At 41.8% G+C, this 24,665-nt stretch overlaps 1 protein-coding gene across 1 annotated transcript; it reads right to left on the reverse strand.

Annotated features, from left to right (window-relative positions):
• On the reverse strand, positions 1-24,665 carry DERL1 (derlin 1). The gene is made up of 8 exons (XM_081111316.1): positions 24,294-24,665; positions 13,512-13,623; positions 10,335-10,399; positions 9,039-9,065; positions 8,160-8,255; positions 6,986-7,038; positions 5,133-5,243; positions 1-2,204 (listed from the first exon to the last, which is right to left on the reverse strand). Exons 1-8 carry the CDS (start codon positions 24,444-24,446, stop codon positions 2,066-2,068), a joined length of 756 nt encoding a protein of 251 aa, XP_080967442.1. The 5' UTR covers positions 24,447-24,665; the 3' UTR covers positions 1-2,065.

A 24,665-nucleotide genomic window follows, 5' to 3' on the forward strand; every position in this document is an offset into this window, starting at 1 on the left:
TCAAGTTGTACATTTTAATTTACAATTTTTTACCAATAAAAATGATTAGTTACAAAAAGGGAATTTTCTACACAAAATAAGGATTTTTTTCATTCATAAAGAGAATCCACTGTCACGTCTTGCCTTGCCAAACCAATCTCAAAGAGTTTGCTTAGCTAAAATTATTCCTAGGAGAAAGGTAATCCAGGTAAGATTAATAAAATCATCAGCTCCTAACATGCATTTAAAAGGACGAATTTAAGGAGCATTTTGCCTTGACCCGAAGAATTCTGTAACAACCTTTAGAAACACCTCTGCTCTTGGCAGTCGCACTGCTGAGCGGGCATGTGAGGCTCCAGCTCACTGGCCGTGAGCCCCTCCTAACAGTGATTTCCACTCCTGCACAGAGTGCACATGCAACGTAACAGGAACATGGCTTCTACACATCACCAGTGCATTTTACTGCGGCCACAGGTCAACAGCGGAACATCTGACAGTTAAGGTTCAGATTCCGCCCCCTCCTACATTACCATACAAATTAAGTCTGGAGAAATACACACAAACTTGATTAAAAAGGAAGACCTGTTTTCAAACCCCACTTCCTCGGATAACACATCACACTGTAAGTGTGGGGTGAAGAATAGCCATCCTGTTAGCGCAGTTTCCCAAAAATAAACTTGATCGAAATGCCTGAAGCCTTTTTAAAAAGTTGTCTAAAGTACGGCAGCCACGCCACACTGCTCCTCGCAGTCTGCTTCCGGAATAAAAACATCAAATAGGAAACTGTGTGGAACATGTTCAAAACCCTTTATTCGGTGACAGGCCTAACTCTGATGGAAATTCCCACCTGTGAGAAAGGATTTGTGGGTATTTACGTTGGTCTGATGTACACTTGTGAATCAATGATAAAGACCCTCAGTCACAATGATTCTAAAGCCATTACAACCCAAAATGACGTGACTCAGATTTGCTTGCATTAGCTCTAAAAATATGATCTTCATATGGAGGAGCTACACCCTCCTCACAATTAACTGACGTATGTGGCCATAAAAGGGGGAAGAGAGGCCAAAAAATTGACATCTTAAAAAGGGCACAGGATTTTCTTACCACTATACTTAGTAAACATATAGCCAGAATGGGAATGAAATGGAATCAACACCCAGGGGCCTCTCAAAGACAGCATCTCCTGGTGAAGTCTGACTTGGAATTTTCTAGCACAAACAACCCAGCTACTCTGGGTTCACACACAGCCAGGATGCCTCACCCATCAGATGCAAAGGGATTATCCCACCACAGTTTAAAGCTAGCTGCTGTGTAAGACGCAACTCCACTATAGCTGTGGTCACTGAGGGAAAAAGCGTCTAGCAACACCTTCATGCGTTATTAATACCAATCTGCGGCCCTCGCTGACCCAGCGGTGCTTTTTTATCAAAACATCTGAAGAGCTGGCAAGTGGCTGCAACTGATACCAGGTCACAGGATTGCAAAGCTGAGAAAAGGCTCTTGGTCCCCTGTTCATATTCTCCGCTACTGTTACAGCTCTGCCACCAAAGGGGAAGAAAGGTTTGAACAAGGTTTTTGTGACCAAGCCTTGGCAAAAGTCAATAAATAAAAGAGCTTGTCAAAGGCAGAACCACTTTACGGGCAACCTCCTCTAGCTGCAAATCTGGGGGTTGGGGAAGTAGAATGGAGGCATGTGCAAGAAAGAGGTGAGAGCCCCTTTGACAAGCACTTGGTGGCCCAATCGCAGGTGCCCAGGTTGGCGACAGCAGACCAGGACCTAGCAAAACCCATCATTTGGACAGAAAAGGAAGAGGAGACACCAAAAACCACAGTCATTTCTGAAATTTGCACAGCTGACGTTTGTTCTTCATAGCAGAAAGGACTTGAATGAGAATCACGAAACTTGAGGAACACTTATATTTTCTTCAGGATTTAAAAAATGGTGTCTTGTACGGAAAGACTACATTCAGTGTGGGCCAGGTCCACCAGTGTTTGCTGGGACGCAGCTGCTGAGCACACCCAGCACTGGGAGGAAAACTTCATCTGAGCAGAGTGGCTGGTGAGCAGGCTGGAGGCCACCCCTTCACTGGTCCCCAAGTCGGAAGCCCTGTCCCCAGTTGTGTCTGCCACCTCCACCATTCTGATCAGCTGCTCGCCTCACGCTAGCAGGGGGCATGCCAAATCCGGACACCCCTCCTCTCCTGCTGGGCAGCCAGCGGTACCTGGAGCAAGGCGGGAAACAAAGGGAGAGAAGACAACAAAGTCACTTCCACACGCTGTCAGGCCATCTAGCACCGGCTCCCTTTCCCAGTGTCCCCGGGTCTGTCACACTGAATTGTATTAGTCTGTGGCCAATGGAAGGCTGAGGACAATGTCTTACTAACTTGCCTTTTCAGCACTTAGCTCAACGCCCTGACCAGAGAAAGCACTCACTTTCAGGCTTCGTAAATTTACTAAGTTTTCAGCTACATTTACACTCTAAAATTTTTTTCTCTGATTAGCAAAATAATTCATGCAGAATAGTACAAAAACAGAGCTATTACTCCCACAAGCCTGACCACCAGAAAAAAATACCTATTATGTAGTATTTTGACAATATGCATCTGGATCAAAGGGTACAAAATAAATTCACTTTCCAAGGACAAATGTGCAGCCTGTGTTCAGCCCCACATGGTGCCTCCACCATGCAGGCAACTGAGTCCCGCAGCGTCCATGGGAGGACTGGAGAAGGCAGCATTACGTCCTGGAGGTATGAGTCTATTTTTAAAGTTTATTCATCATTTGCCCTCCAACTGCATTCATCTCACAGGTGGTGGGAAAGTTGAAGCCCAAACAGGTTAGCTGGTTTGCCACCTTATAGTTTCACAAATTAAGAGTCACAGAACAGCTAAAAAACTTAAAGTCCAGGTTCTCAGTTTTTCCAAAGATTTCCCTTCCTTGACTATGAGGAAACTAAGACTATGTTTACACTTATTCCACTCACTAGATCCTCAGTTTAAAGGTTTGCTTGAAGAAGACTGTGTGTGATACCTGTTTAAACCATGAGGGGTGACTTGCCCGCAGAGCACAACCTGTCATAAAGGGTTTCCCTTACACCAGGGACCGCATGTTGGTAAATTCATCTCACCTCCACAACTCTAGGAGGTGGGCACTACAATGACCCCATTTCGTAAAAGGGGAAACTGAGGCAAGACTGAGTGAAGCTCTTCTAAACTGAGAGTCAGGATTCAAATGCAGGCAGCCTGGCTCTGGGGCCTATACCCTGCACCAGCCAGTACACCCCAGGCTGCAACGGGACACAGGGTGGTTCCAGTGACAGCAGTTAGGGACTGCAGCCGTCATCTGTTTACTTCACCTTCATGCTCCCTCCCAAAAAGATAATGGTCCCCTTTTAAACAGAAAAAATAACTGCAAACAGCAGAGAAGAGGGGTTGCCTACTTTTCTAGATGGAATGCAGAATGGTGATGCATCTTAGAATTCTGTAACTCACATCTTCCCCTTTCAATGAATACAGCTCTAGCTTTAAATCAAAATGTATTCCCAAGCACTGTTTCTCGATATCCGTGACGTTCTGGTATGATAATGCTCCTCCATGGTGCATAATAAAATAGAACTAAAACAGGCAGTGCTCGGGCCGTTTTGCTTTGGTTCTTATTGTAGGACAATATGGAAGCCATCTCCATTGCTTAAACAGACAGTGAAATTAAATGCAAGTAATTAGTATAAAAAGACACCCAATTATACATAATCAACAAAAAGTTATGGTAATTTCAAAGCAGTTCCTGTTTTTGCAAGGAGCTACATTTTGTCATCTGATCTTTATGCAAAACATAACAGAAGGGCTTCCACCAGCAGAGCTCAAATGCAAGGCAGGCTCCACGTGCTGCTGATTCTGCCACAGAATCTCATATACTTTGTTGCTCACAATTGAGAAATGTCTCCAAGCCTGGAAGTTAGAATATGACCATTTAAAGTATAGTAACTGTTGGCTGTTCCCCAAAGCACCACGTTTTTATTTTAATGGATGCATCTGCCACCTGACTTGACAGACCTAGATCAAAAATCCACGCCTGCTGTTATTGTGTGTCCTTTGATAATTAGAAAGCAGACTGGTCATTTGTTTTTTTAGCCTGGAGGCAACTCAAGACTCAGAAGAGAAACAAGTTTCTTTTTATGCTCTTAAAGGAGAAAACAAACAAAAAACACAACACAATAGTGTACTTCTCTGTTTGTATATTATATTTCATAATAAAATTCCTTTAAAAACTTATCCCTAATCTATAAAGGAATTGTAAGAATGACAAACTACAAAACATTAAAACATGCAAGCCTTGAAAAGGGCTGGTGTGTGCTTTTTTTAAGCTTTGAAGTGCAAGCTATTACTGCATATCCCCAGCTGGAGATTGGGTGTGACTGCCAGGCAGTCTTCTGCTTCACGGACACATGGTCATACTACTTACATGCTTGATATGTCAGCATCTCTCCCGCCCTAGATCCCAATGTCAGAAACAGGCCCAGAACTTGTCTTTACTGAGGCTCCACTACTGTGCTGCCAACAGTCCTGTGAGCTGGGGCTCCCCCCAACTTACTGACTGGCAAACTGAAGCTCGGAGGTTTGACTTAAGTTTCCCAATATCAAAACTGGTCAATGAGGGGAATGGGATTCCAACCCAAGTCTGTCTCAAAACCAAAGCTGTGTCCTTGGCCTCCTCACGTGAGTAAACCCTAAAGCAGAGGGCTATACAAACTCAAGTCTCTCATTTTATTCTGAAAAGTCCCATAAATAATATAATCGGTAATATTTAATAGAAAAGTATTACATTACTAACCAGTGAGCTAACTTATCCCCGTCACCCATCCTCACCCAAACTCTTGGGAGAAACTGATAGCCTGTCATCCTGGCCCCGCCCATCGCTCCCTGTGGTGCTGGCTGTCTCAGTGGCCCCTGGCCTGGGTTCTGTGAAGAAGACTGAACTGTGGTTTTCATTCCTGGTGCCCTGACTCTGTGACCAAGGTGACTCATTTGTTGGCTCACATTTTTCCATCAGACAGAGAGATAAATCCTATTCCTCCTCAAGTTTTTATCAGGATACATATGAACATGGACAGTAAAGTGATTGTTAAATAAGCGAGAGGAAAAAACACTTACAAAAACTGGGGTGTGGACAGAAAATTTCTTCCTCCTAAGTCCATGGGGTATCTGAACATTAGGAAGAAATAAAGATGTCCAACCAGGTTTCCAATGAGCTCATTGATGACCCTGCCAACAGAGAGCCAAGTCAGTTTACAGACATTCAAGCAGTGAAGTGAGAAGCAGTAAGTTTTAACTAACAGCACAGGGAGGAGATCCTCATGGCAGCCCACTGTGATCCCTGGGGACCTGTGACAGCTCGGCAGCGAGCTGTAGTTTGAGTGGCAAATGCATCCTGAGGGAGAAGGGAAACCAGGCCTGCTGGACCTATGGGGTCTGTGCTCCTCAAGGCCAGCTGCCCCTTTAACATCTCTTTCAAGTCCTAGCCCATCCTCAAAATACTGTTTTTGCGACTTCCTGCCTTAAGAGTTGGAAAAGCTGCAAACTTCTGAAATCTTCCAAATATGAATACTGTACTTGCAAAACGTGGGGAACAATGAAGACCAGCAAGAAAGAAGAATGGGAGCAAGGAAAGGAGAGACGCCTGCTCCCCATCCCTGGTGCCATGAGCACTCTCCCCGCTCCCTGTGTCCCGGTGTAAGCCATCAGAGATCACTTTCGAAATGTGGCCTTCACCCTGTAACCCTAAAATAAGCACTGGCCGTCTTCAGTTTCCCCACGGCTTACACAGAGGCCACCGCAAGGTTTTATAGATCCACTCTTACTGCTGCCTATCTCTCTGTCTTCACTGCAACACGATTCCGGCAGGGACAAGCCAGCATGTGCAACTGCTCCCAGCTCTGTCCTTCTGGGGAGCAGGGTGGCCTTACCGAGCTCACAACTAGCTACTCTCTAAACAAGCGGTTCTCAATCTGTGGGTCGCGAACAATGAAAATACATCCTGCATATCAGATATTTACATTACGATTCATAACAGTAGCAAAATGACAATTATGAAGTAGCAACGAAAATAATTTTATGGTTGGGGGTCACCACAACATGAGGAACTGAATTAAAGGGTCGTGGCATTAGGAAGGTTGAGAACCTCTGCTTCTAAACAGTCTGCTTACTTGACTCCTTCACTTCTCCCTATCAGTATGCAGCAGCAGTTAGGACCACACAGAGCAAATATGACAAACATACTAGGGACTAGTACTATTAGAATCGATTAAAACATTACAAATATGCTGTAGTGTAAGAAATGGGAGTTCTCCGAATAGCTGCATGTTATCCTCTTCCTAGAATTCTGACTGGATGCAGTCAAGGTTTTCCTAAGTCTTCGTCCTAATTTCAGACTAGAAATTTGACCCTGTTTGGTCAAACTTCTCTACTATTCACCCAGTTACTTCCCATCTGAGAATATGCATTTCTGTGACTGGTGAGCCCTTTCCAAGGCATTAAGACTAAAGAACATAGTTACTGTAGGCACAGCTCTTAGAGTAGTCAGTTTAGACACAATTAGATCTGTTTGCTCAATCTGGACAGTGAATCCAGAAATGAGTATTTATTCAAAAACACATATATGGAAGCCTACTGTCATAAAGAACTAACAACAAAAACACTATTACTCAATGCTAAAATGTACTTAAAGCCCTACAATTTAATCAATTAGATCAAAATAAAATCATTCTGTAAGACAAAGTTCCCATGCATCAATGTTGAGATTCTTTAGTTTCATAAAAATTAGAGAAGGAAGATAAAAAAGAATGGAAGTCGTCCAAGGATTAGTTTCCAATTAAATAAATCTAACAGGGAACACTATTTGGCTTTCTGCCTGAATCAGTGCTTTCCAAGTAGCTTTTCTTTTGAATTCAAATAAATGCCTGTTGCCTCTCAAAAAGAAAAAAATAAATAAATCTAGTATCACTTACGAGCCTCCGATGATATAGTTGAATCCAAGGATAACCCAGGGTAGATAACAGGCCTAGAAAAGAATAGATACACATGTGAGTCCCCACACTTAACGGGACAGAGTGAGCAGGAATGGGTAAGAATGTTCTGACAAGGCTTTATAAATCCCTTGAAAAGTCCTGCCCCAAATTTCTCCGATCAGTCCAGCATCACTCCTATGATACTTAAACTTCCTTCCTAAACTTGTACTTATTCCTCCATCAGTGACTGGAGAGACAGAGCTCCTTGCTGACGGTTTCAAATGCAATACAAACAGATTGATATTAGCACCCAGGAAGCAGGTGAGTGCCCTGTGCTATTAAAAACGTGGTCCGTAATAGAATCTCATGACTCCAACCAGCATACTGTTACCAATAAATTTAAAATACCCCATCTTTTGTGGCTCTCCTTTTGCATATTTCACAAAATTAGTTGAGTTTTTACCTCTCTATACATTGATATCTTGAATACTCTCCTGAATAAGACAGCCCTCCAGATAAATTGAACACTTGAGCTCCTTACGAGAATCAAGACATCATGCCAAGAGTTAAGGGACTTTATAAACCAGGAAGGAAAGGGTTATCCCTAAATAACATGAAGGCAGATGTGGTAATTACTGTAAGAGAAACACAAAACATTGCAGAAGCTAAAGGCACAGCTAATTCCAGGCAGGTGACTCAGGAAATAAGTATGTTCAGTTAAGAACAAATAGGATTTGCAGGAGTAAGATAATTTTAAAAATGTTACAGGTGGAAAACTGTGAGAGAAAGCACAAAAGTAAGTGTTTTGAGGGCAAACAAAAACAAATTTTGTCCAAAGTATAAAATATATAACAGGGAGTGTTAAGAACAGACTTTAAAAGACAGGGCTTCACATGAGTATCTTCCCTTCCCTCTCACTACCACACACACATACAGGAGATCTCTCTGGGACACATGGCTGAGGGGCCTGAGGTACAGGGAGTGAGAAGTGACCATCAGCAAAGGACTCTGGGTTGGCTGAGGAAATGGGGACTGAGAAGGCAAGAAGGGGCTTGCCAGCGGTACACTGCTCTGCACTGACCTCTTCTGGATGAATCAGAAAGTACATCTCTGGGCTGAAGAGGGATTTCTATAGACAAATGAAAAGGAAATTTTCCCAACTAGGCTGCAATACCTTAAATCGTGTTCCGAACCAAAATGACACAATCATGTCTCTGTTCAGCTGGGCCCAGACATAAAGCACCGACATGATCAGAGGAATCATCAGCAACTGCAAAATAAACAACATGTAAGGACCAGGCTCCAGGGGCCCTAAAAAGAGGCTTAGTATGAATCTGCCTTTTCACCTCTCCCTTCCAAACAAACCCTTAGAGGGCCTTTCAAAAAGCAAAAAGAAATGCAACTCATCAAAACTGTAAGCAGATCCTTCTAATGAATCATATACATAATCTACAAAGCCCTATAATAAAATAGTTATATTATTTTAGACAGATTCAGAAAAATATCAGGGCCAAAAGTAGGCATAAAGTTTTACTAACTGTATATTCTAAATTTTTAAAAAATGTCTATCCTTTATGTGCATAAAAAAATACTGGATAGTCATCATTCTCAATGTTCAAACATGATAAAAGAGCCAGAAATAAGTAAGAAAAGTAATGGCCGAAACCGGTTTGGCTCAGTGGATAGAGCGTCGGCCTGCGGACTGAAGGGTCCCAGGTTCGATTCCGGTCAAGGGCATGTACCTGGGTTGCGGGCACATCCCCAGTGGGAGGTGTGCAGGAGGCAGCTGATCGATGTTTCTCTCTCATCGATGTTTCTAGCTCTCTATCTCTCTCCCTTCCTCTCTGTAAAAAATCAATAAAATATATTTAAAAAAAAAAAAAAAAAGTAATGACTTAGCTAACTCATATAGGATCTTCAAAATAAAAACAGCTATAATTCTATCATTTCAAAATATCACATAATTAACCACAGAGATAATGCAATTTCAGCTTCTGTCAAAGGCTTGTATATCTAAAACATGCAAAAGGGCAAATGGATAGTCGCAACTTACCTGCATGTCCATTGCTAAGCCAGTAATCTTGGTTTGTAAAGTTAAAGATCAGACAAAAAAAGCATTTTGCACCCAGTAAAAGTTCATTTCCTTCCAGTGTTCTGAAGGAACACACTTTTCTATACTTCAGGTGGCTTAAAACATCCAGAGCAAAAAGGTGTCTAATAATCTTCATTCCAAATATTCTATTAGTCTAGACCAGGGGTCCTCAAACTACGGCCCGCGGGCCACATGAAAATACAAACATTGTATTTGTTCCCGTTTTGGTTTTTTACTTCAAAATAAGATATGTGCAGTGTGCATAGGAATTTGTTCATAGTGTGTTTTTTTTAACTATAGTCCGGCCCTCCAACGGTCTGAGGGACAGTGAACTGGCCGCCTGTTTAAAAAGTTTGAGGACCCCTGGTCTAGACGATGACAAGGAAATGGTAGACATTACCTGCTTCGGCATATGACTCAGTTTGGTCACCTGTGTCCTCTTTCCCTCACCTCACCTCTGCACTTTAGCATCACGCCTTTAATTAGAGGATGGAGATGCCTGTGCCCTCTGAAACAAATAATGATTCTACATGTTCAGGGCTCCACAGTGTGGCTACAGTTATTTTTTCTTCCCTTCAAGGAGGGAAAAGGGCTTCCAAAGTGCCACATTTTCTGGCTCTTGGCCATGTGTCAGTGGAAGCTAAGCCCCAAAGCAAGGACTTGAGCCACCAAGTCCCTTCTGCGACTCTCGCCATCTGTGAAGGTCCGCAGCTGGAGGGCTGCTGACACCTGTGGCTGAAACAGCGGAGACACAGGCCGTGTCCTTCCCAGAGCCGGGTACTGACGGAGGGACTGCATCACTACTCAGGACCCCAAGACAAGGACAGTAAAGAGGTCAGAAAAGAATGCTGGTTGTAAATTAATTTTCTGATCAGAACCACAGATTTCAAAAGCTGTCTCAGGGCCGAGAGCCTCTTTGTGCGCAGACAACAAGCTGTCACACATGAGAACACAGAGAACTGGGATCAAGAAGAGGGAACAGTAATAAAACGCAACCAAATGTGGGAAAATCCCAGAGACGATGGCAAGAGAATGCATCACTCAGGGCTCTATGATTTACTACAGCGTTTAAAAAGAACTTCAACGAGCCTTAATTATTAACTGCAGTAAACGAAGATGCAAATACTGTCATTGGAAGTGTCGCACAGGACACTGTTTTCCCAAACCTGAAAACACACACATACACACACACACACACACACAAACACACAAAAAAACTGGTTTCTTTCCAACCCAAAATAATAGACTGAAGGATACAACGATGCAAATCCAGTTAAAGAGGAGCATGAATAAATAGTCCGCTGGCCTCCCATCAAAGGCTCCTAGGAACAAAAAATAAGCCAAATGTCATGGTTCAGAAATTCAGAACAAAATAAATCATTTCTATGTAGAGAAATGCTTTAAAAATCATAGAAGCCAAAATGAGAATATTTACAATCAGTCCTCTCCAATAAAATTTTTAAAACTATCTAAATTCATGCCTCAATAAAGCCCTGAACTACAGTCACCTAGGAAGGCTAACTTGAGTTTTCCAAATGAATTCCAGTAAGTATCATGCTCTGATGGCCTCAGACTAAGAGAGACCCAAAGAGAGGACTCGATTCCAGAGCTGCCGAGACGCCATCACGGCCTGTCAGGCTTTCTCTCATGGCTCATTCATGACCCCAGGATGCATTTGTGATACTTGGTGAATCCCTTCTCCCTGCATTAAACCATAAGCTCTGTTGGGGGAGGAACCATTTCTGTCTTGCCTACCACCGTGTTTACCGCAAAAGGACTATGCTGGGAGGTACTTACTGTGATTAAGCACCTCCACTTGATCCAGCACTGGGCTTACTGAGCTTACACTCCAGCAAGGGAGCATTGTGCAGGGGCAGGGAATGGAGGGCAGCCAAACCTTTCCATAGCCTCTGACTCTTAACCTTCATACTACATGTGAGGTCGAATGGAAAGACCTAGATCCCCTTTAGACAGATGAGGAAATAAAGCTAAATGAGCAGTTACATGGCTTGTTAGAAGCAGAGTGGAGTCTAATTACTAGTTTAGGGCTCCTGTCACTGCACCATATACCAGGCTCTGTCTTATTCCTGGGCAGAAAAATCAACATGGCCCAGCTCTCCCTTCTAAGGGGAGTCCTCACGCATTAGGCTAGAAGACAAGAAGAGAGACAGCAAAAACAAACAAGTGACTGTAAGGCCACTCTGGCTCAAGCACTTACCTTACCTCCCTCTAATTTAAAACAATCCTGACAAGTGTCAGAAAGATAGAAAAAAAATCTACAATAAGTAAATAAATTTCCAACAAATGTCTCTTCTCTTTCCCCTTACCTCTCCCCTGGTATGTCAAAGGCACACTTCAGCCACAGTGGTGAGGATGCTTAATGGCAGGGATCACCCGGATGAATCAGAGCTGAAATTCTAACAAGTGTTTCTGAATTTTAATGATACTTTTGCTTCTTTTTTATGTGGTTTTGGCTTTGTGCTTTTTAAGGGTTCTTTAGATTGAAAACTTAAAGTACTGTACTCACATAAACTTCAGTACTTTATTCTTTGGCAAGCTTGCAACTGGGAATTTACAAATGAACTGGCCTCCAATTGCAGTCTTCGGTATAAATCAAAAATACAAATAAGCCGGCACTGCTATAGACTTAATTCGGCCAGGAAAATATGCTTATGGCAAACATTTTGTCACATGTTTCCTTGAGGCTGTATGGGGAGGGAAGGAAAGGAATCAACAAACTTGGGTTGCAGTCCTGGCCGTGCTATCTCACCTACTTGTGAACTCTGGGGCATGTCTCCACCTCTCCAGACCAGTGTTTTCTTGTCTGTAAAATCTTATTTAAATGGAAAGACCTTAAAAGTTCCTCTCACATGAATGTTCATAGCAACATTATTCATAACAGCCCAAAACTGAAGAGGCAAATGTCCATCAACTGATAATCGGAAAAACCAAATGTTTTTCCATACAATAGAATCTTATTTGGCAATAAAAAGGAATAAGCTTGAAGACACAATGGTAAGTGAAAGATGATAATCACAATTCCACAAGCCATGTATTGTATGACTCTGTTTTTAAGAAATTTCCAAAATTATAGCCTCTCAAATGGTTAAAACGGTGAGCTTTATGCTATGTGAATTTTTTTTCAAAAAGAAAAAAGGTTCATTATTAATCTTTCTACTTTTATAAATGTTTGACAATTTTCCATAATAAAAATTTTAAAAAACTGGTCATAGGTCATCTACACTTAACCTAGAGTTTACTACTGGTATAAAAGACACATTACCACAACTTAATCCTCAACTGAATTATATTAGAGGGGTAGAATGCTAATTAGGGCCCTCGGGGACAAGGAGAATGAAAATCATCTATTCTGGTAGATTTCAGGACAAACCCTTGATATGGCCTTAGAATCCTGTTGTGTGTTTCACCTCAGCCAAGTTCACTTTACTTCCTTGAAGCTCCTGTTCTCCTCTATAACACTAAGAAAATGGGCTAGGTCACTCCCAGTAGTAACAGTCTGACAGAGTATTAACGTAATGATGTTTTTCTTTTTAAAAAGCACAGAGTAGCAAATACCAATTTAAGGAAAGATTATATTTGACACATAAATGCCCATTCTTGTAGTTCCCTGCAGTTAGGAGACTGGTTCGCCATGCTCAAGCTGACAGATTTAAAGATGGTTCAGAATTCTCCATCCTGAGCTAACAGCCAGCAGGTTTATGAAATCTGAAGTCAGCCAGCCTTTTCAAAATCATTATGCTCACATTTTGACACAGCAGTATCAATTTACTGCTTCCCAGGATAAGCAACTCAGAACAGCATACAAGCTATTGTAGGAAATAAATAACAATCCGCAAGAAACCTTGTAAGAAAAGATTTTTATAAGAGAGCTTATCCATAACATCATATAGGGAGTCATATCTGATAAATTACCATGTCACTAAATCCTGGCTGTATATTTTAAAGTTGAGTGTTTCAATGACAGAGACTAAGTCTAGGCTTTTAATTGCATAAGGTTGTGTTTTCCAACCTCAATCTAGGAGACATGTACACTTCAGCCCAACTGCACACTAAAGGACAAGGTCTGCTGTGTAACAGAAATGAGTGAGATGTCAAGTCCAGTGAAGGGCAAATAGCACAGCCACTAAGGACATGGGCAAGATTTGTAAGTCCCTGGGTTTGTTGGTGTTTTTTTTTTTTTCATCTCTGAAATAGGGACAATGCTACTTATACCTCCTGAGTTTATTGTGAGGACAAGAAATCGAATATTCTCAGTGCCTAGTCCAGTCCTGGCACAGCTACCACTTCCTGAGCACTTACTCTCATTATGCCATCTCTTTATATAAACTAACTGCCCTCAAAATTCCTCCAAGTAAACATATGGTTTAGCAAGTTAAAAAGAAACAGTACCTGCAACAGTTATGGATAACGTACCTGTTTCAAGTCGTGTAGAATACTGATATAAGAAATATAAATTGACCAAATAAAGAAATCCAGTTCCTGGACCCACAGGGAAAAAAAAGGTGGCAGTAATGGGTCTCCAAATCTGTCCAGATCAAAATAAACACAGCTGTTAGTCTCTAAGCTTGGTTAATTTTTTTTTCTTTTAACTGCACAAAATTAACCCTTGCAAAACATTCTCAATAAGGAGAGCTACCAAAGGGGCACCAATGCCCTACCGGTTTGGCTCAGTGGATAGAATGTTGGCCTGTGGACCAAAGGGTCCCAGGTTTGATTCTGGTCAAGGGCATGTACCTTGGTTGTAGGCTCCTCCCTGGTCGGAGTGAGTGCAGGAGGCAACCAATTGATGTGTTTCTCTCACATCGATGTATCTCTCTGTTTTTCCCTCTCTTTTCTACTCTCTCTAAAAGAAAAAGAAAAAAATCAATGAAAAAATATCTTCAGGTGAGGATTAACAACAACAAAAAACAAACAAAAAGGGGCACCACCACCAGTATTATTCAAGAAGATGACCTAAGAAAAGTTCATCAGTTACAATCACATCAGTATACAAATCAATGGAATAAAACAACATCATAAAATAAGCAGTGAACAGTTCTAAGCAAGTTGAACACAAATCAATACGGTAAAAGTACAGGGTTAGTCTTTACAGGGATCAAACATGCAGTTAAGCCTGCCAAAAATGAATTACAAAGACAATTTCCAACAGTACTGTAATATCTCTATTTAGGAAAATACTACTACTACTCAGATGACAAACCTTGTCAAAAAATGTCATACGCAAAAGGTAAAAGTAAAATAAGAAAATTTTTACCCAAATCATTGTGCTATTTAGGCAATATAGACACTTGACTTTATAATATTAATCCTCCCCCCACCAGAAAAAATTACAGGAGGTAAGCTTCTCTCCTGATCCTGGGTGTCCCAGGTGCCTTTCCAGCAACAACGAATCAGTTTCTTGTATTTCTTTCAAGAAATAATAATGTGTTACTATTATTTGTCTCTTTTCATCCTATCTTATATCGCACTGTTCTATACCTTGTTTCATTCCCTTGAAAAATATATTTATTGCCTTCACAGTATTCCTTTTATGTAGATATCTAAACTTCATTTAAACTGTTACAATGCCACAATGAATATTCTCAAATACATATACATATAAGATAAATTATAAATTTCTGAGTCATTCTGCTATATCAGCGTCTGCATTTAATTTTGGTAGATTTTGCCAAATGTCTACAAAAATGTTAAACCAATTTATACTTCCTCTTAAAATGTACATTAATGCCTGTCTTCTCTATACCCCCACCGCTTAGAGCATTTTACATTCACCAATTATGGTTTTAAAACTTCAGCATTTCCTTTCTTCATTTTTCTGCTAGAATTGCATCTCTTATTATAAAAATTTCCCTTTCTCGCCACTGCAAATATTTTCTGGACTGTCATTAGCCTTATACATTTATGATATTTTTGCCATACTTGGACACATACAGTTTCATTTCATGTAGGCAAATGTATCATGCTTACAAGATTTTTCACTCCAAGAAGGTAAAAGTGCTCAGCTTTATTTTAGCACATTCCTGGTTTACCTAAGGAGTGAGGAAGAGATTTTAACTTATTTTTCTAGATGGCCACTCCGTTTTCCCAATCCTATTTACAGAGTAACCCATCTTTTCTCCATTGATTTGAAAAAGTACTTTTATCATATATTTATTCCTTTTTTATATTCAGGTTTACTTGTAGACTATTCTGTTTGAAACTGAATTCCTAAACCAACACCAAGCTACTTTAATTTTTAGTTTTACAAAGTGTTTTCATACTTGGTAAAGGTACATGATTAAATGATCCCCCTCCTGTTTTTCTACCACACTTGTCACAATTTTCTTGGTTAGTCTTAATATTTTATTTTTCTAAATGAACTAGAACCAATATCTTTATTATATCAATCTATACTAATAAAAGGGTAATATGCTAATTAGACCAGGAGACCTTCTGGATGTCCTTCCGGACAAAGCCATGGTGGCAGGGCCGAGGCAGAGGTGGTTAGGGGTGATCAGGCTGGCAAGAGTGGGGGGAAGGCAGTTGGGGGTGAGCAGGCTGGCAGGCAGGCAGGTGAGTGGTTAGGAGCTAGCAGTCCTGGATTGCAAGAGGGATGTCCAACTGCCGGTTTAGGCCCAATCCCTGTGGGCAGTCGGACATCCCCTGAGGGGTCCCAGATTGGAGAGGGTGCAGGCTGGGCTGAGGAATACCCCCCCCCACCCCCGTGCACAAATTTTGTGCACTGGGCCACTAGTATGATATAATGTGATATAGATATAATACCAGCCAGGAAGAAGTCTTTCATAGCATTTATAGTTTTCCATAGAGCTGCTGCTTTCTATATCTATCTCATCAAAGCTGTATTGTTTATAATATTTGAAAACTGAGCTTCTTGGGATTTCCAAGTATAGAACTCTAACTGTAAATAAAATTGTGTATCTTATTCCATTCTTGTCTAACTCACTGGCAAGTACCTCCAGAACATGTTAAATAATAGTGGTGGAAGTAGATGGCTTTCCAGACTTTTGGAAAGTAATGCTAGCTTTGGCTTGAGAGCTAGCTATGTGTCTTACTGCACAAGCATAAAATGCATGGCTGATGCTCAAGAAGTTCTTGACAGTGAGGGAGGCTGCCCAGAGAAGCAAGAGTGGACGCAAGGGAGGGTAAGTGTGGTCTTGGAAAAACAAGTGCAAAGTCCCAAGGAATGGCAAAAGCACAATCAATGAGAGGGTACTGCTAACAACTGGGGTGTGGCTACAACAGAGGACATCAGTGATGGGGCCTGACCAGACACATCACTGGCAAGTTATATTCTCCGAGTAGTAGGACCCGCAGAGCTTAATTCCCTGTGAAGGAAAATGCACTTTAAATCCACAAAAGTGACTTTGCAAGAACTGTATATTAAAGCAGTAAAACAAAATTGGTTAACATTCATTTTGGTTTATACACAATTTTATCATAGAAACAGTAGTCTAATGGGGGGAAAAACACACTAGAAATGATTTGAGAAGACCTAAAGTCTTAGCTTACAAATGCTCATTTCTGAGCCTCAATCACCACCATAAAAGGGGATGACATACTAATACTTGCTGTTCTTTGGCTAATGATTTCTAAAAAAAAATAATGTGCTATTCTGTTCACTTCCATGCACTGACTCATGAGGTGGATTTATAGATGAGGAAACAGGATGAGAAAGATTAAGCAATAGCTAGTAAGTGGTGGAGTGAGAATTTTGTCGCAGCCTGACCCCAGAGCTTACGATACTAAACCCCTACTTTTACTATGCCTCTCACAAGTGACATCACCATTCTGAGGTATATTACAATTAGTAAACATTTTCAGTACTAATATACTTACATAAAGTTGATTATTCCTGCCTATGAAAAACACTGGGAGTAAAGACCAGAAGCAAGCAAGCGCTGGCCGTGGCCCTGAGGTAGCCATGGGGCCTTGCGAAAGTCAGGGCCATGGAGTTGGTGTCTTCATCTAGCAATGCCATCTGTCCTATGACTCCCACCTTCCCTGTCTCACAGACTTTGTACAAGGCTGGCCTTAGGAAAGTGGACTAAGAAGGTGCTTTGTAAAAACACTGTTTATGTGGAGTGTATGAGTATTACAATCTTTAGGAGATGCACACTGATCGGGTTTTTACAAATGCACATTTTAAACTACCCCCATATTTCTGTAAGTTATTAGGGGCCTGATTTTAGAAAAGAAACCTTGGTTATTTTTCTGACTACATTTTCACTAACACTGACAACACAGCACTATTTTTAGCCACTGCATGCACCTGTTCTTTGGAAATCAGTGTCTGTCAAAATACCTTACTTCTGTTCCCTGTTCATTAGGCTTACCCTTGAGTTATACTTGCTTTCATTGATCTAAGAGTCTTATTATTTTTGTATTACTTTAAAATTACAATTTGAAAACACCAAGAGATAGTTTGTCTCTTCAGAAGGACACAGTGTAATACAGAATTTCTGAAATCCCCATGGAAAGTACCCAACTAAACCCCCTCCTTTCCTCTAATTGACATGTAAACCATTACCATAAGGAAAAGGCCTTATTTTCTGGGTTGGAGGTGATGGAGGTCTGTCCTCAAGCCCGAAAGCCTCCATGGATCCTTTACAGCAGCCAGGGGCAGCGCAAAGAGCCCAGGGCTTGAAGGCAGAGGTCTGTGTGCCTCATGTGCCTGAAGTGTCGGAGGGGAGCATCTCATGTTAAACACACAGTAATCCCAAGGCCAGGCCCAGAATCACCCAGCTTTTCCATGAGGAAAGCTGGCCCCTCATTAGAGTTTAGGTAATCTGCCCAGTTGCTCACTTAACAAGGGCAAGAAGCCCACGTGTTCACTGGCATATTAGACCTTCAAAAAAACCAAAAGACATTGTTCTTTAGTTCAGTCCAACAACCTCTGTTGAGAGAATGTTTATTTCAGCCATCCTTGAACTAAAACGACCTGCCACTGAAATAATCACAATTGCCATCCAGAATCTAGAGTGGGATTTTTTAAAACTATCAAAAACACTGTGTGGGTTTTTTTTGTTGTTGTTGTTTTTTTCCTGAAACAATAAGGATTGGTTGATTTGGAGTTGAAGTCTGATTGGGTCACCAAGCAATTAAGAAAGAAGAGCACCCATGTGCCAAATGCTGGTATTAGCAAACTGTGACTTTTTTTTCTTTTGACACACTAGGTATGCAAGAAAAACAAATGAAAAGCACTAAATCTCAACTGAAGATTTGAAAGAGCTACTAGAAGCCACCAATTCTACTCAGCATACCTATGTTCACCAAGTTATGTACCAGAATGTTCCCAGAAGCACTATGCATTCTAGCCAAAGCTGGAAACCACCCAAAAGGTCCAATACCAGTAGAATGGGTAAATAAATAGTGGTCTATTCCCAGGATGGAACAATCTGGGGATGAGCAATCTATAGCCACATGCAACAATATGGGAGACTCTCAAATGTACTATTAAAAAGACAAGAGTTACTGTGCTAAATACTGATGTCGAATCATAATGTTTCACACCTGAAACTTATACAATGTTATAAACTAATGTTACCTCAATAATGAATGAATGAATGAATGAATGAACGAACAAATAAATGTGGAGACAGATTTCAAATCCTGAGGTTGGAACTAGAACAAGGAAGTTTGCTACCTTGCCTTCTATTGAACATTGTACTGGAAGTTATAGCCAGTGCACTGCAAGAAAAATAAAATAAAGGTATAAGCTTGGAAAAGAAGAAAGAAAGGCTAGACACAAAAGAATACATACTGTATTAATTTCACTTAGAGCATGTAAAAAAAACTGGCAAAAACAACCTATGGTATTAAAAGTCAAAATACTAGTTACCCCTGGAGGAGGAAGTGGCCAGAGGGAGCAGTAATGCTGTTTCTTGATCTAGGTGCTGGTTACATACATGTACTCTGGTTTTTGAAAATTCAACAAGCTGTAAATATATAACACACATATTTTTCCTATTTGTATACTGTAACTCAATAAAAAATTAAAAAACAAAGCCATGGTCTAAGAGGCAACCTTATCTATGACCAAAGAACTGTCTAATGTAGACGGGACTGCTAAGGAAAGATTGGAAAGCTATACTACATACCAAAACACCTGCCACTCAAGTTCTAATCCAAACCCTGGGGCTGCTTCTCTGCTCAGCCTACAGTCCAAGTTACTGTCCTTCCGGTTATGTGTGTGCTTGTCTTCCTTCCCAGGTACAGTCATAAATCAAGCATCTAGGCTTGCTGTCAGGGGTTGGCAAATATAGGCACCAAATCAAATCACAGGTTTGATTGGTGCCATTTCTTATTATTCTTGGCAACAAATTAAGAAACAAATTGAGAGTTCCTAATAAATAAAGACAGCACTGTTTCTAAATAGTTTACTTACTGGACTATTTACTGGGATCTTTGCAAACAGTTTTCTCTATGTTTTATATAATAGAGGTATAAAGTAGATAACGTATTTTCTCAACTTGAACATATCATTCTTGTGTTTCTGAAATCAGGATGTATCTATCAATATATTAATTAAATGTAATATCTACTTTCCTCTCCCTCCAAAGGTTGTATTAAATACACAGACCATCTTATAATCAATGGAGTTAGAATAGAGTAAACCCTTAGGACAGAGTTAATATGCTACTAAACTATCCCCATTTTTAGGTAATGTTCTGATTTTGACCTGGGTGCTGGTTGTATACATGTACTCAGTAATTAAGAAATATAGGCTCAGGAAGGGTACATAACTTGCCTAAGAGCATACAACCAGTCAGGCCCAAAGACCATGACTCAGCTACTTGAAATCCCATAGTCTTTCTATACTAACAGAAAAAGACAAATAATTTGCTATGACTGATTGGGAAGAAATCACTCTCAATACTATTAACATTCACCTGTGTGTTTTGGTAGAGATTATGCAAAGGAGTTAAACAAGAGCTCAGATCAACTCACCGAAACAGAAACAGAAACTGCAGTTGTCTATAAACTGGGATAACTCCTATCTCAGTGTGACTGCGGGAGCTCAATGCGATAATAGATGGAGAAGCACAATACAGACGGAGGGGGCAATGTTATTTTGTCCAAAGAAATAAACTATCAGTGTGGAGAAAGCCCCGGGAAACGTCATCTCAGGAACCACTGGAGCAGCAAGAAACTGCCACCTTTCTCCTAGTGAATCAGGGACCAACATGAAGGCATTTGATCACAGGGAACTGATTGTCAGGTGTTAAGTGTGAGGGACTAGGAACTGGGGGCAACAGTAAAGTGAGTCTTAACACACACCCATCCATGCTAAATCAATCGTCCCATCTTTATTTGAAGCTGTTAAAGATCCAGCTTCTAAGGAAAAGATGAGCCTCTAGCAGAAAGCACACCACATGCTGTTTGTCCTCACACCTCAGCCTCTCATTTGCAAACAAGTTCCTCCAGGAGGATCTGAAAGCTAAACTTGTCCAGAATGGGTAAGAGCCCTGGCTGTTCTGGCTCAGTGGGTAGAGGATCAGCCTGCGGACTGAAGGATCCGAGTTCAATTCTGGTCAAGGGCCCATCACAGCAGGAGCAGAAAGGTATAAAGATCGGTCCTTTCACACCTGACAGCCAGCGCACTGTTCTGCTTCCTGCCAGCAGCTTCTCCCCAGGCTCAAGATAACAAACACCCAAGAAGCAAGGCAAGGAATATGGGAAAATCACAGAAGGTGTGACATGAATGACTTTCTAATCAGTTCACCCTTTTTAACATTATGCGCCTGTGGTCTATTAGGAAGGCTTTATTTTACTAATCTGATTAGACAAGTGAGCAAGACTTTGCAAGGAGGGTCAAGAGACAGTTTTGACCAGGTCTTTCCCACAAAATGATTGACAGCCACTGCTCCTCCTGCACATACACATCAACCAACATGCCACCAGGAGCGAAGTGTACAATTGTTCAATCAGTCGACAAATATGTACCAAAGCAAATAAGTAGAAAGCAGTATGCAGTTCTTCCTGCAGGCCCAAATCATATTCTAATAATCAACTGCCTACTTAACTTCTCCACTTGGATGCCTAAAAAGCATCTCTAGACTTAACATGGCCAAAACATAAACCTTTTTTTTAACCACTGAGGAAAAAAATTAAGTTTTTACGTAGGATAACAACAATAAATCCACTACATATTAATATAGAAATTTTTATGAAAGCTATTTTTCAAAAAAGTAAGATTAGTACGTGACGTTTTACACTGCAACTCTCCTTAATGTCTGGCTTCATAGAAGATAACCAGATTCTCACATCTTCTCCATTCAACCTGATGTGATATATTGTTTTGGTTGAGATATAAGAAGAAAATCTGACCTCGAACAGATCTGTAGTTGAAAAGGGAGAATTTTAATAGTTTTTTCACCAAATTCAAAACATAACTCTTCACCCAGAACTTCCCCCATCCCCAAACTAAGCTCCCTAAATATTTCCAATCTCAGTAACAGGCTCCACTACCCACTGTGAAAATAGTGACGTCCTGGAATTCTGCTTCCTTCACCCTTCACCCTTCATATCCATTCAGCTGCAATACTGTCCACTCCAACTCCCAAATTCATCCATTTCTCTCTATCGTCGCAGCTATCCTGGTCCAAAACACCATCTCTCCTTAACTTGATACTTTCCTCACCCCCAACCCACATACGAAGTCCATCTCACAGAGCAGTCAAGGCAATCTTGTCACTCCTTTGTTCAAAGGCTCCAAAGCTCTCCTGGTGTCTTTGAAACAAAGTTCAAACCACAAAGCCCTATATAATCCAGCGCAGCCTACCTTTCCATTCTCGCATTACTGTGCTAACCCCTGGCTATCTCTGTCCTCATTTTCAATCCTCATCCTTACAGCTGACTCTGTATTAACTATCCAGTCTTCTTTCTGTTTCTAGTGCCTGCCTCTAAGCTTACTATTATTCCATCTTCCTGGAAGATTGTTCCCAGAGCCAGAGCTTCCCAAAGCTGGCTCCTCACCACTCCGATTTCAGTTCAGATATCTTCTTTGAGGTGTTTCTGGAGCCCTCTATCAAATAATCCACCCCTTAAATCACTCTCTATCTAGCACATGCCTCTCTCTTACTTTCTTCATGGGAGCTGCAACTTTTTCTGTCTTATTCACAATTGTACCTCCAGTGCTCAATAATGTCCATGCAAGCACCTGCTATGTGCCAGGCACTATTCTAGGTTAAAAAAAAAAAAAAAAAAAGCGCTAAACAAGACAAAGATCTCATGGAGCCTTATTTTCTGATGGTAAGTGAACTAACAAAATACCAAGGGGTGATATGTACAAAAAATATTAAGGGTAAAGGACACAAAGTAAAGAAGGGCAATCAGATAAGGCCTTGCCAAAAATGACAGCATTTGGGCAAACACTTGAAGGTGGTAAGGAGGGAAGCCATGGTTATCCCAAGCAGAGAAACAAAGTGTGCAAACAGCCAGGGGGGAGAGAATGAGTTAGCTACTTAAGAAACAGCTAGGATTCCTTTGAGGACCCTCATGTGCAAAATGGAGAGTAGGAGGAGATGAGGTCACAGAGGTAGCAGAGGTGGTGCAGGACCCTGAAAGGACTTGATTTCACTCAACGAGTTGAGAAAACACTGGAAGGTTCTGGGCAGAGGCCTGACAGGACTTCATTTATGTTTCAGAAGAAGCACTCCAGCTGTCTAGAGAAAAGACTGAAAGGAACAGTCTGGAATGGTAATGGCTGCAATGAAGAAGGAAAAGGTACCGTATTCTGATTATATGTCTAAAGTAAATAGAATCTGCTGACTTCGGAGTGTGAGAAAAAGAGAAGTCAACGTCGACTCCGTGATTGTTAGCTTGAGTTCCTGTAATAATGGCGTTTCTAGCCGAAACCGGTTTGGCTCAGTGGATAGAGCGTCAGCCTGCGGACTGAAAGGTCCCAGGTTCGATTCCGGTCAAGGGCATGTACCTGGGTTGCGGGCACATCCCCAGTGGAAGATGTGCAGGAGGCGGCTGATCGATGTTTCTCTCTCATCGATGTTTCTAACTCTCTATCTCTCTCCCTTCCTCTCTGTAAAAAATCAATAAAATATATCTAAAAAAAAAATGGCGTTTCTATTTATTTATAGGGCAAAGGGGAAAAGGGATTTAGTTTGGACATAGTAAGTTTGAGATACTCTATCAGCCTCTCAAATAGTAATTTCAAATAGATGGCTGGATGTACAAGTCTGGACATCAGGAGACAGATCTGGACTTAAAATACCTATGTTTGTATTATACAAAGCATTTAAAGCCATGAAGGTAAATGAGATCACCTACAGCTGGGAAGAGGTCCTATACCTGCTCCCTGGGGCTCATCACAATATCTAATGGTCACAAAGATGAGGAACCAGCAAAGGAGACTAAGAAACAGCCAGTCAAGAGGGGGGTTCAACAAAAGTATTATCCACAGGCCAAGTAACGTGTTGAAATTAATATCAGATCGTAATATCTGACCTGCCACTGATTAAAGAATCCAGTGAGTAAAGACAATCTCCAGGAAATATTCTCTTGCCAGTAATGTTATTCTGGACTGCTTCCTTTGTGCTTAAAAAATTAATAAGGACTTCCATTTCTGGAGCAATTAACTCTTTACTCATTCCTTTGCATATTCAAACACTACATGCCAGATACTAGGTCAGGGCATGGAAAAGCAGATAAACAAACTCACTCTTTTCGCCTCTGACCTCAAATCACTCCTACAAAAAAGCAAAAACAAAAACAAAAGACCCACTCCATTAACATAAAAGGAACTCAGATGGCTGTTGGGTAAGTTGACAGCTACTGGCCACCCACGTGGCAGAGCAAGGTGAGAGGGCACCTGCTCTCCAGGTAAAACCCACGCTGTTAATCACCAGCGTCCAGCAGATTGACAACTATCACAAACCTCCCTTCCCACTGCCTCCTCCTCTGACTGCAGATGCGGGGAGCACAATCTTAATAGAAGGACGAAATCAGTCCCTTAGCCAGACCAATCCAAGCCTCCATGCCTAGGTATCCAGGCCCTTGCTCCAGATCCCTTTGCCGCCACTAAGCTTCCCCCGGACCTCAGGACCCCGCCCTAAGCCGCTGGAGTGGTCGCACTACAAATCCCAGGAGGCATCGCGCACTCGCAACCTGTGGGTCTACGCTCCGCCGCCGTCGACCCGCCTGGGACCTGTAGTCTCCACTCTCCCGGTCGCCGGTCAGTACCTGGAAGCGATAGAGAAAGGCTTCGGGCCAGAGGACGAAGTAGGCCGGGCTGATGAGACCGAGTTTGCCAATCAAGGGCACCGCGACGGTGGCGGCGAACCAATAGCGCGTGATGGCCGGGATGCTCCTGAACCAGTCCCCGATGTCCGACATCTTCGCCTCTTAGGTGGCCAGGATGCGCACAGCCGCCCGACTCCCCGTCCCGGCCCCTTCTCGACGCGGCCGGCTTCGAGAGTGGAAGGTGTCGAGGCGGAAGCCGCCCAGGTCGCGGTGCAGAAGGCGGAGACCGACGGACGTGGCGCCACCGAATTCGGACGAGCGAGGGAGCGTTCGGAGGCGAAACTTCCCCTTCCGGCGGCCGCGGACGACGTC

The sequence above is a fragment of the Myotis nattereri genome (assembly GCF_964212035.1).
Source record: "Myotis nattereri genome assembly, chromosome: 17".
Lineage (NCBI taxonomy): Eukaryota > Metazoa > Chordata > Mammalia > Chiroptera > Vespertilionidae > Myotis > Myotis nattereri.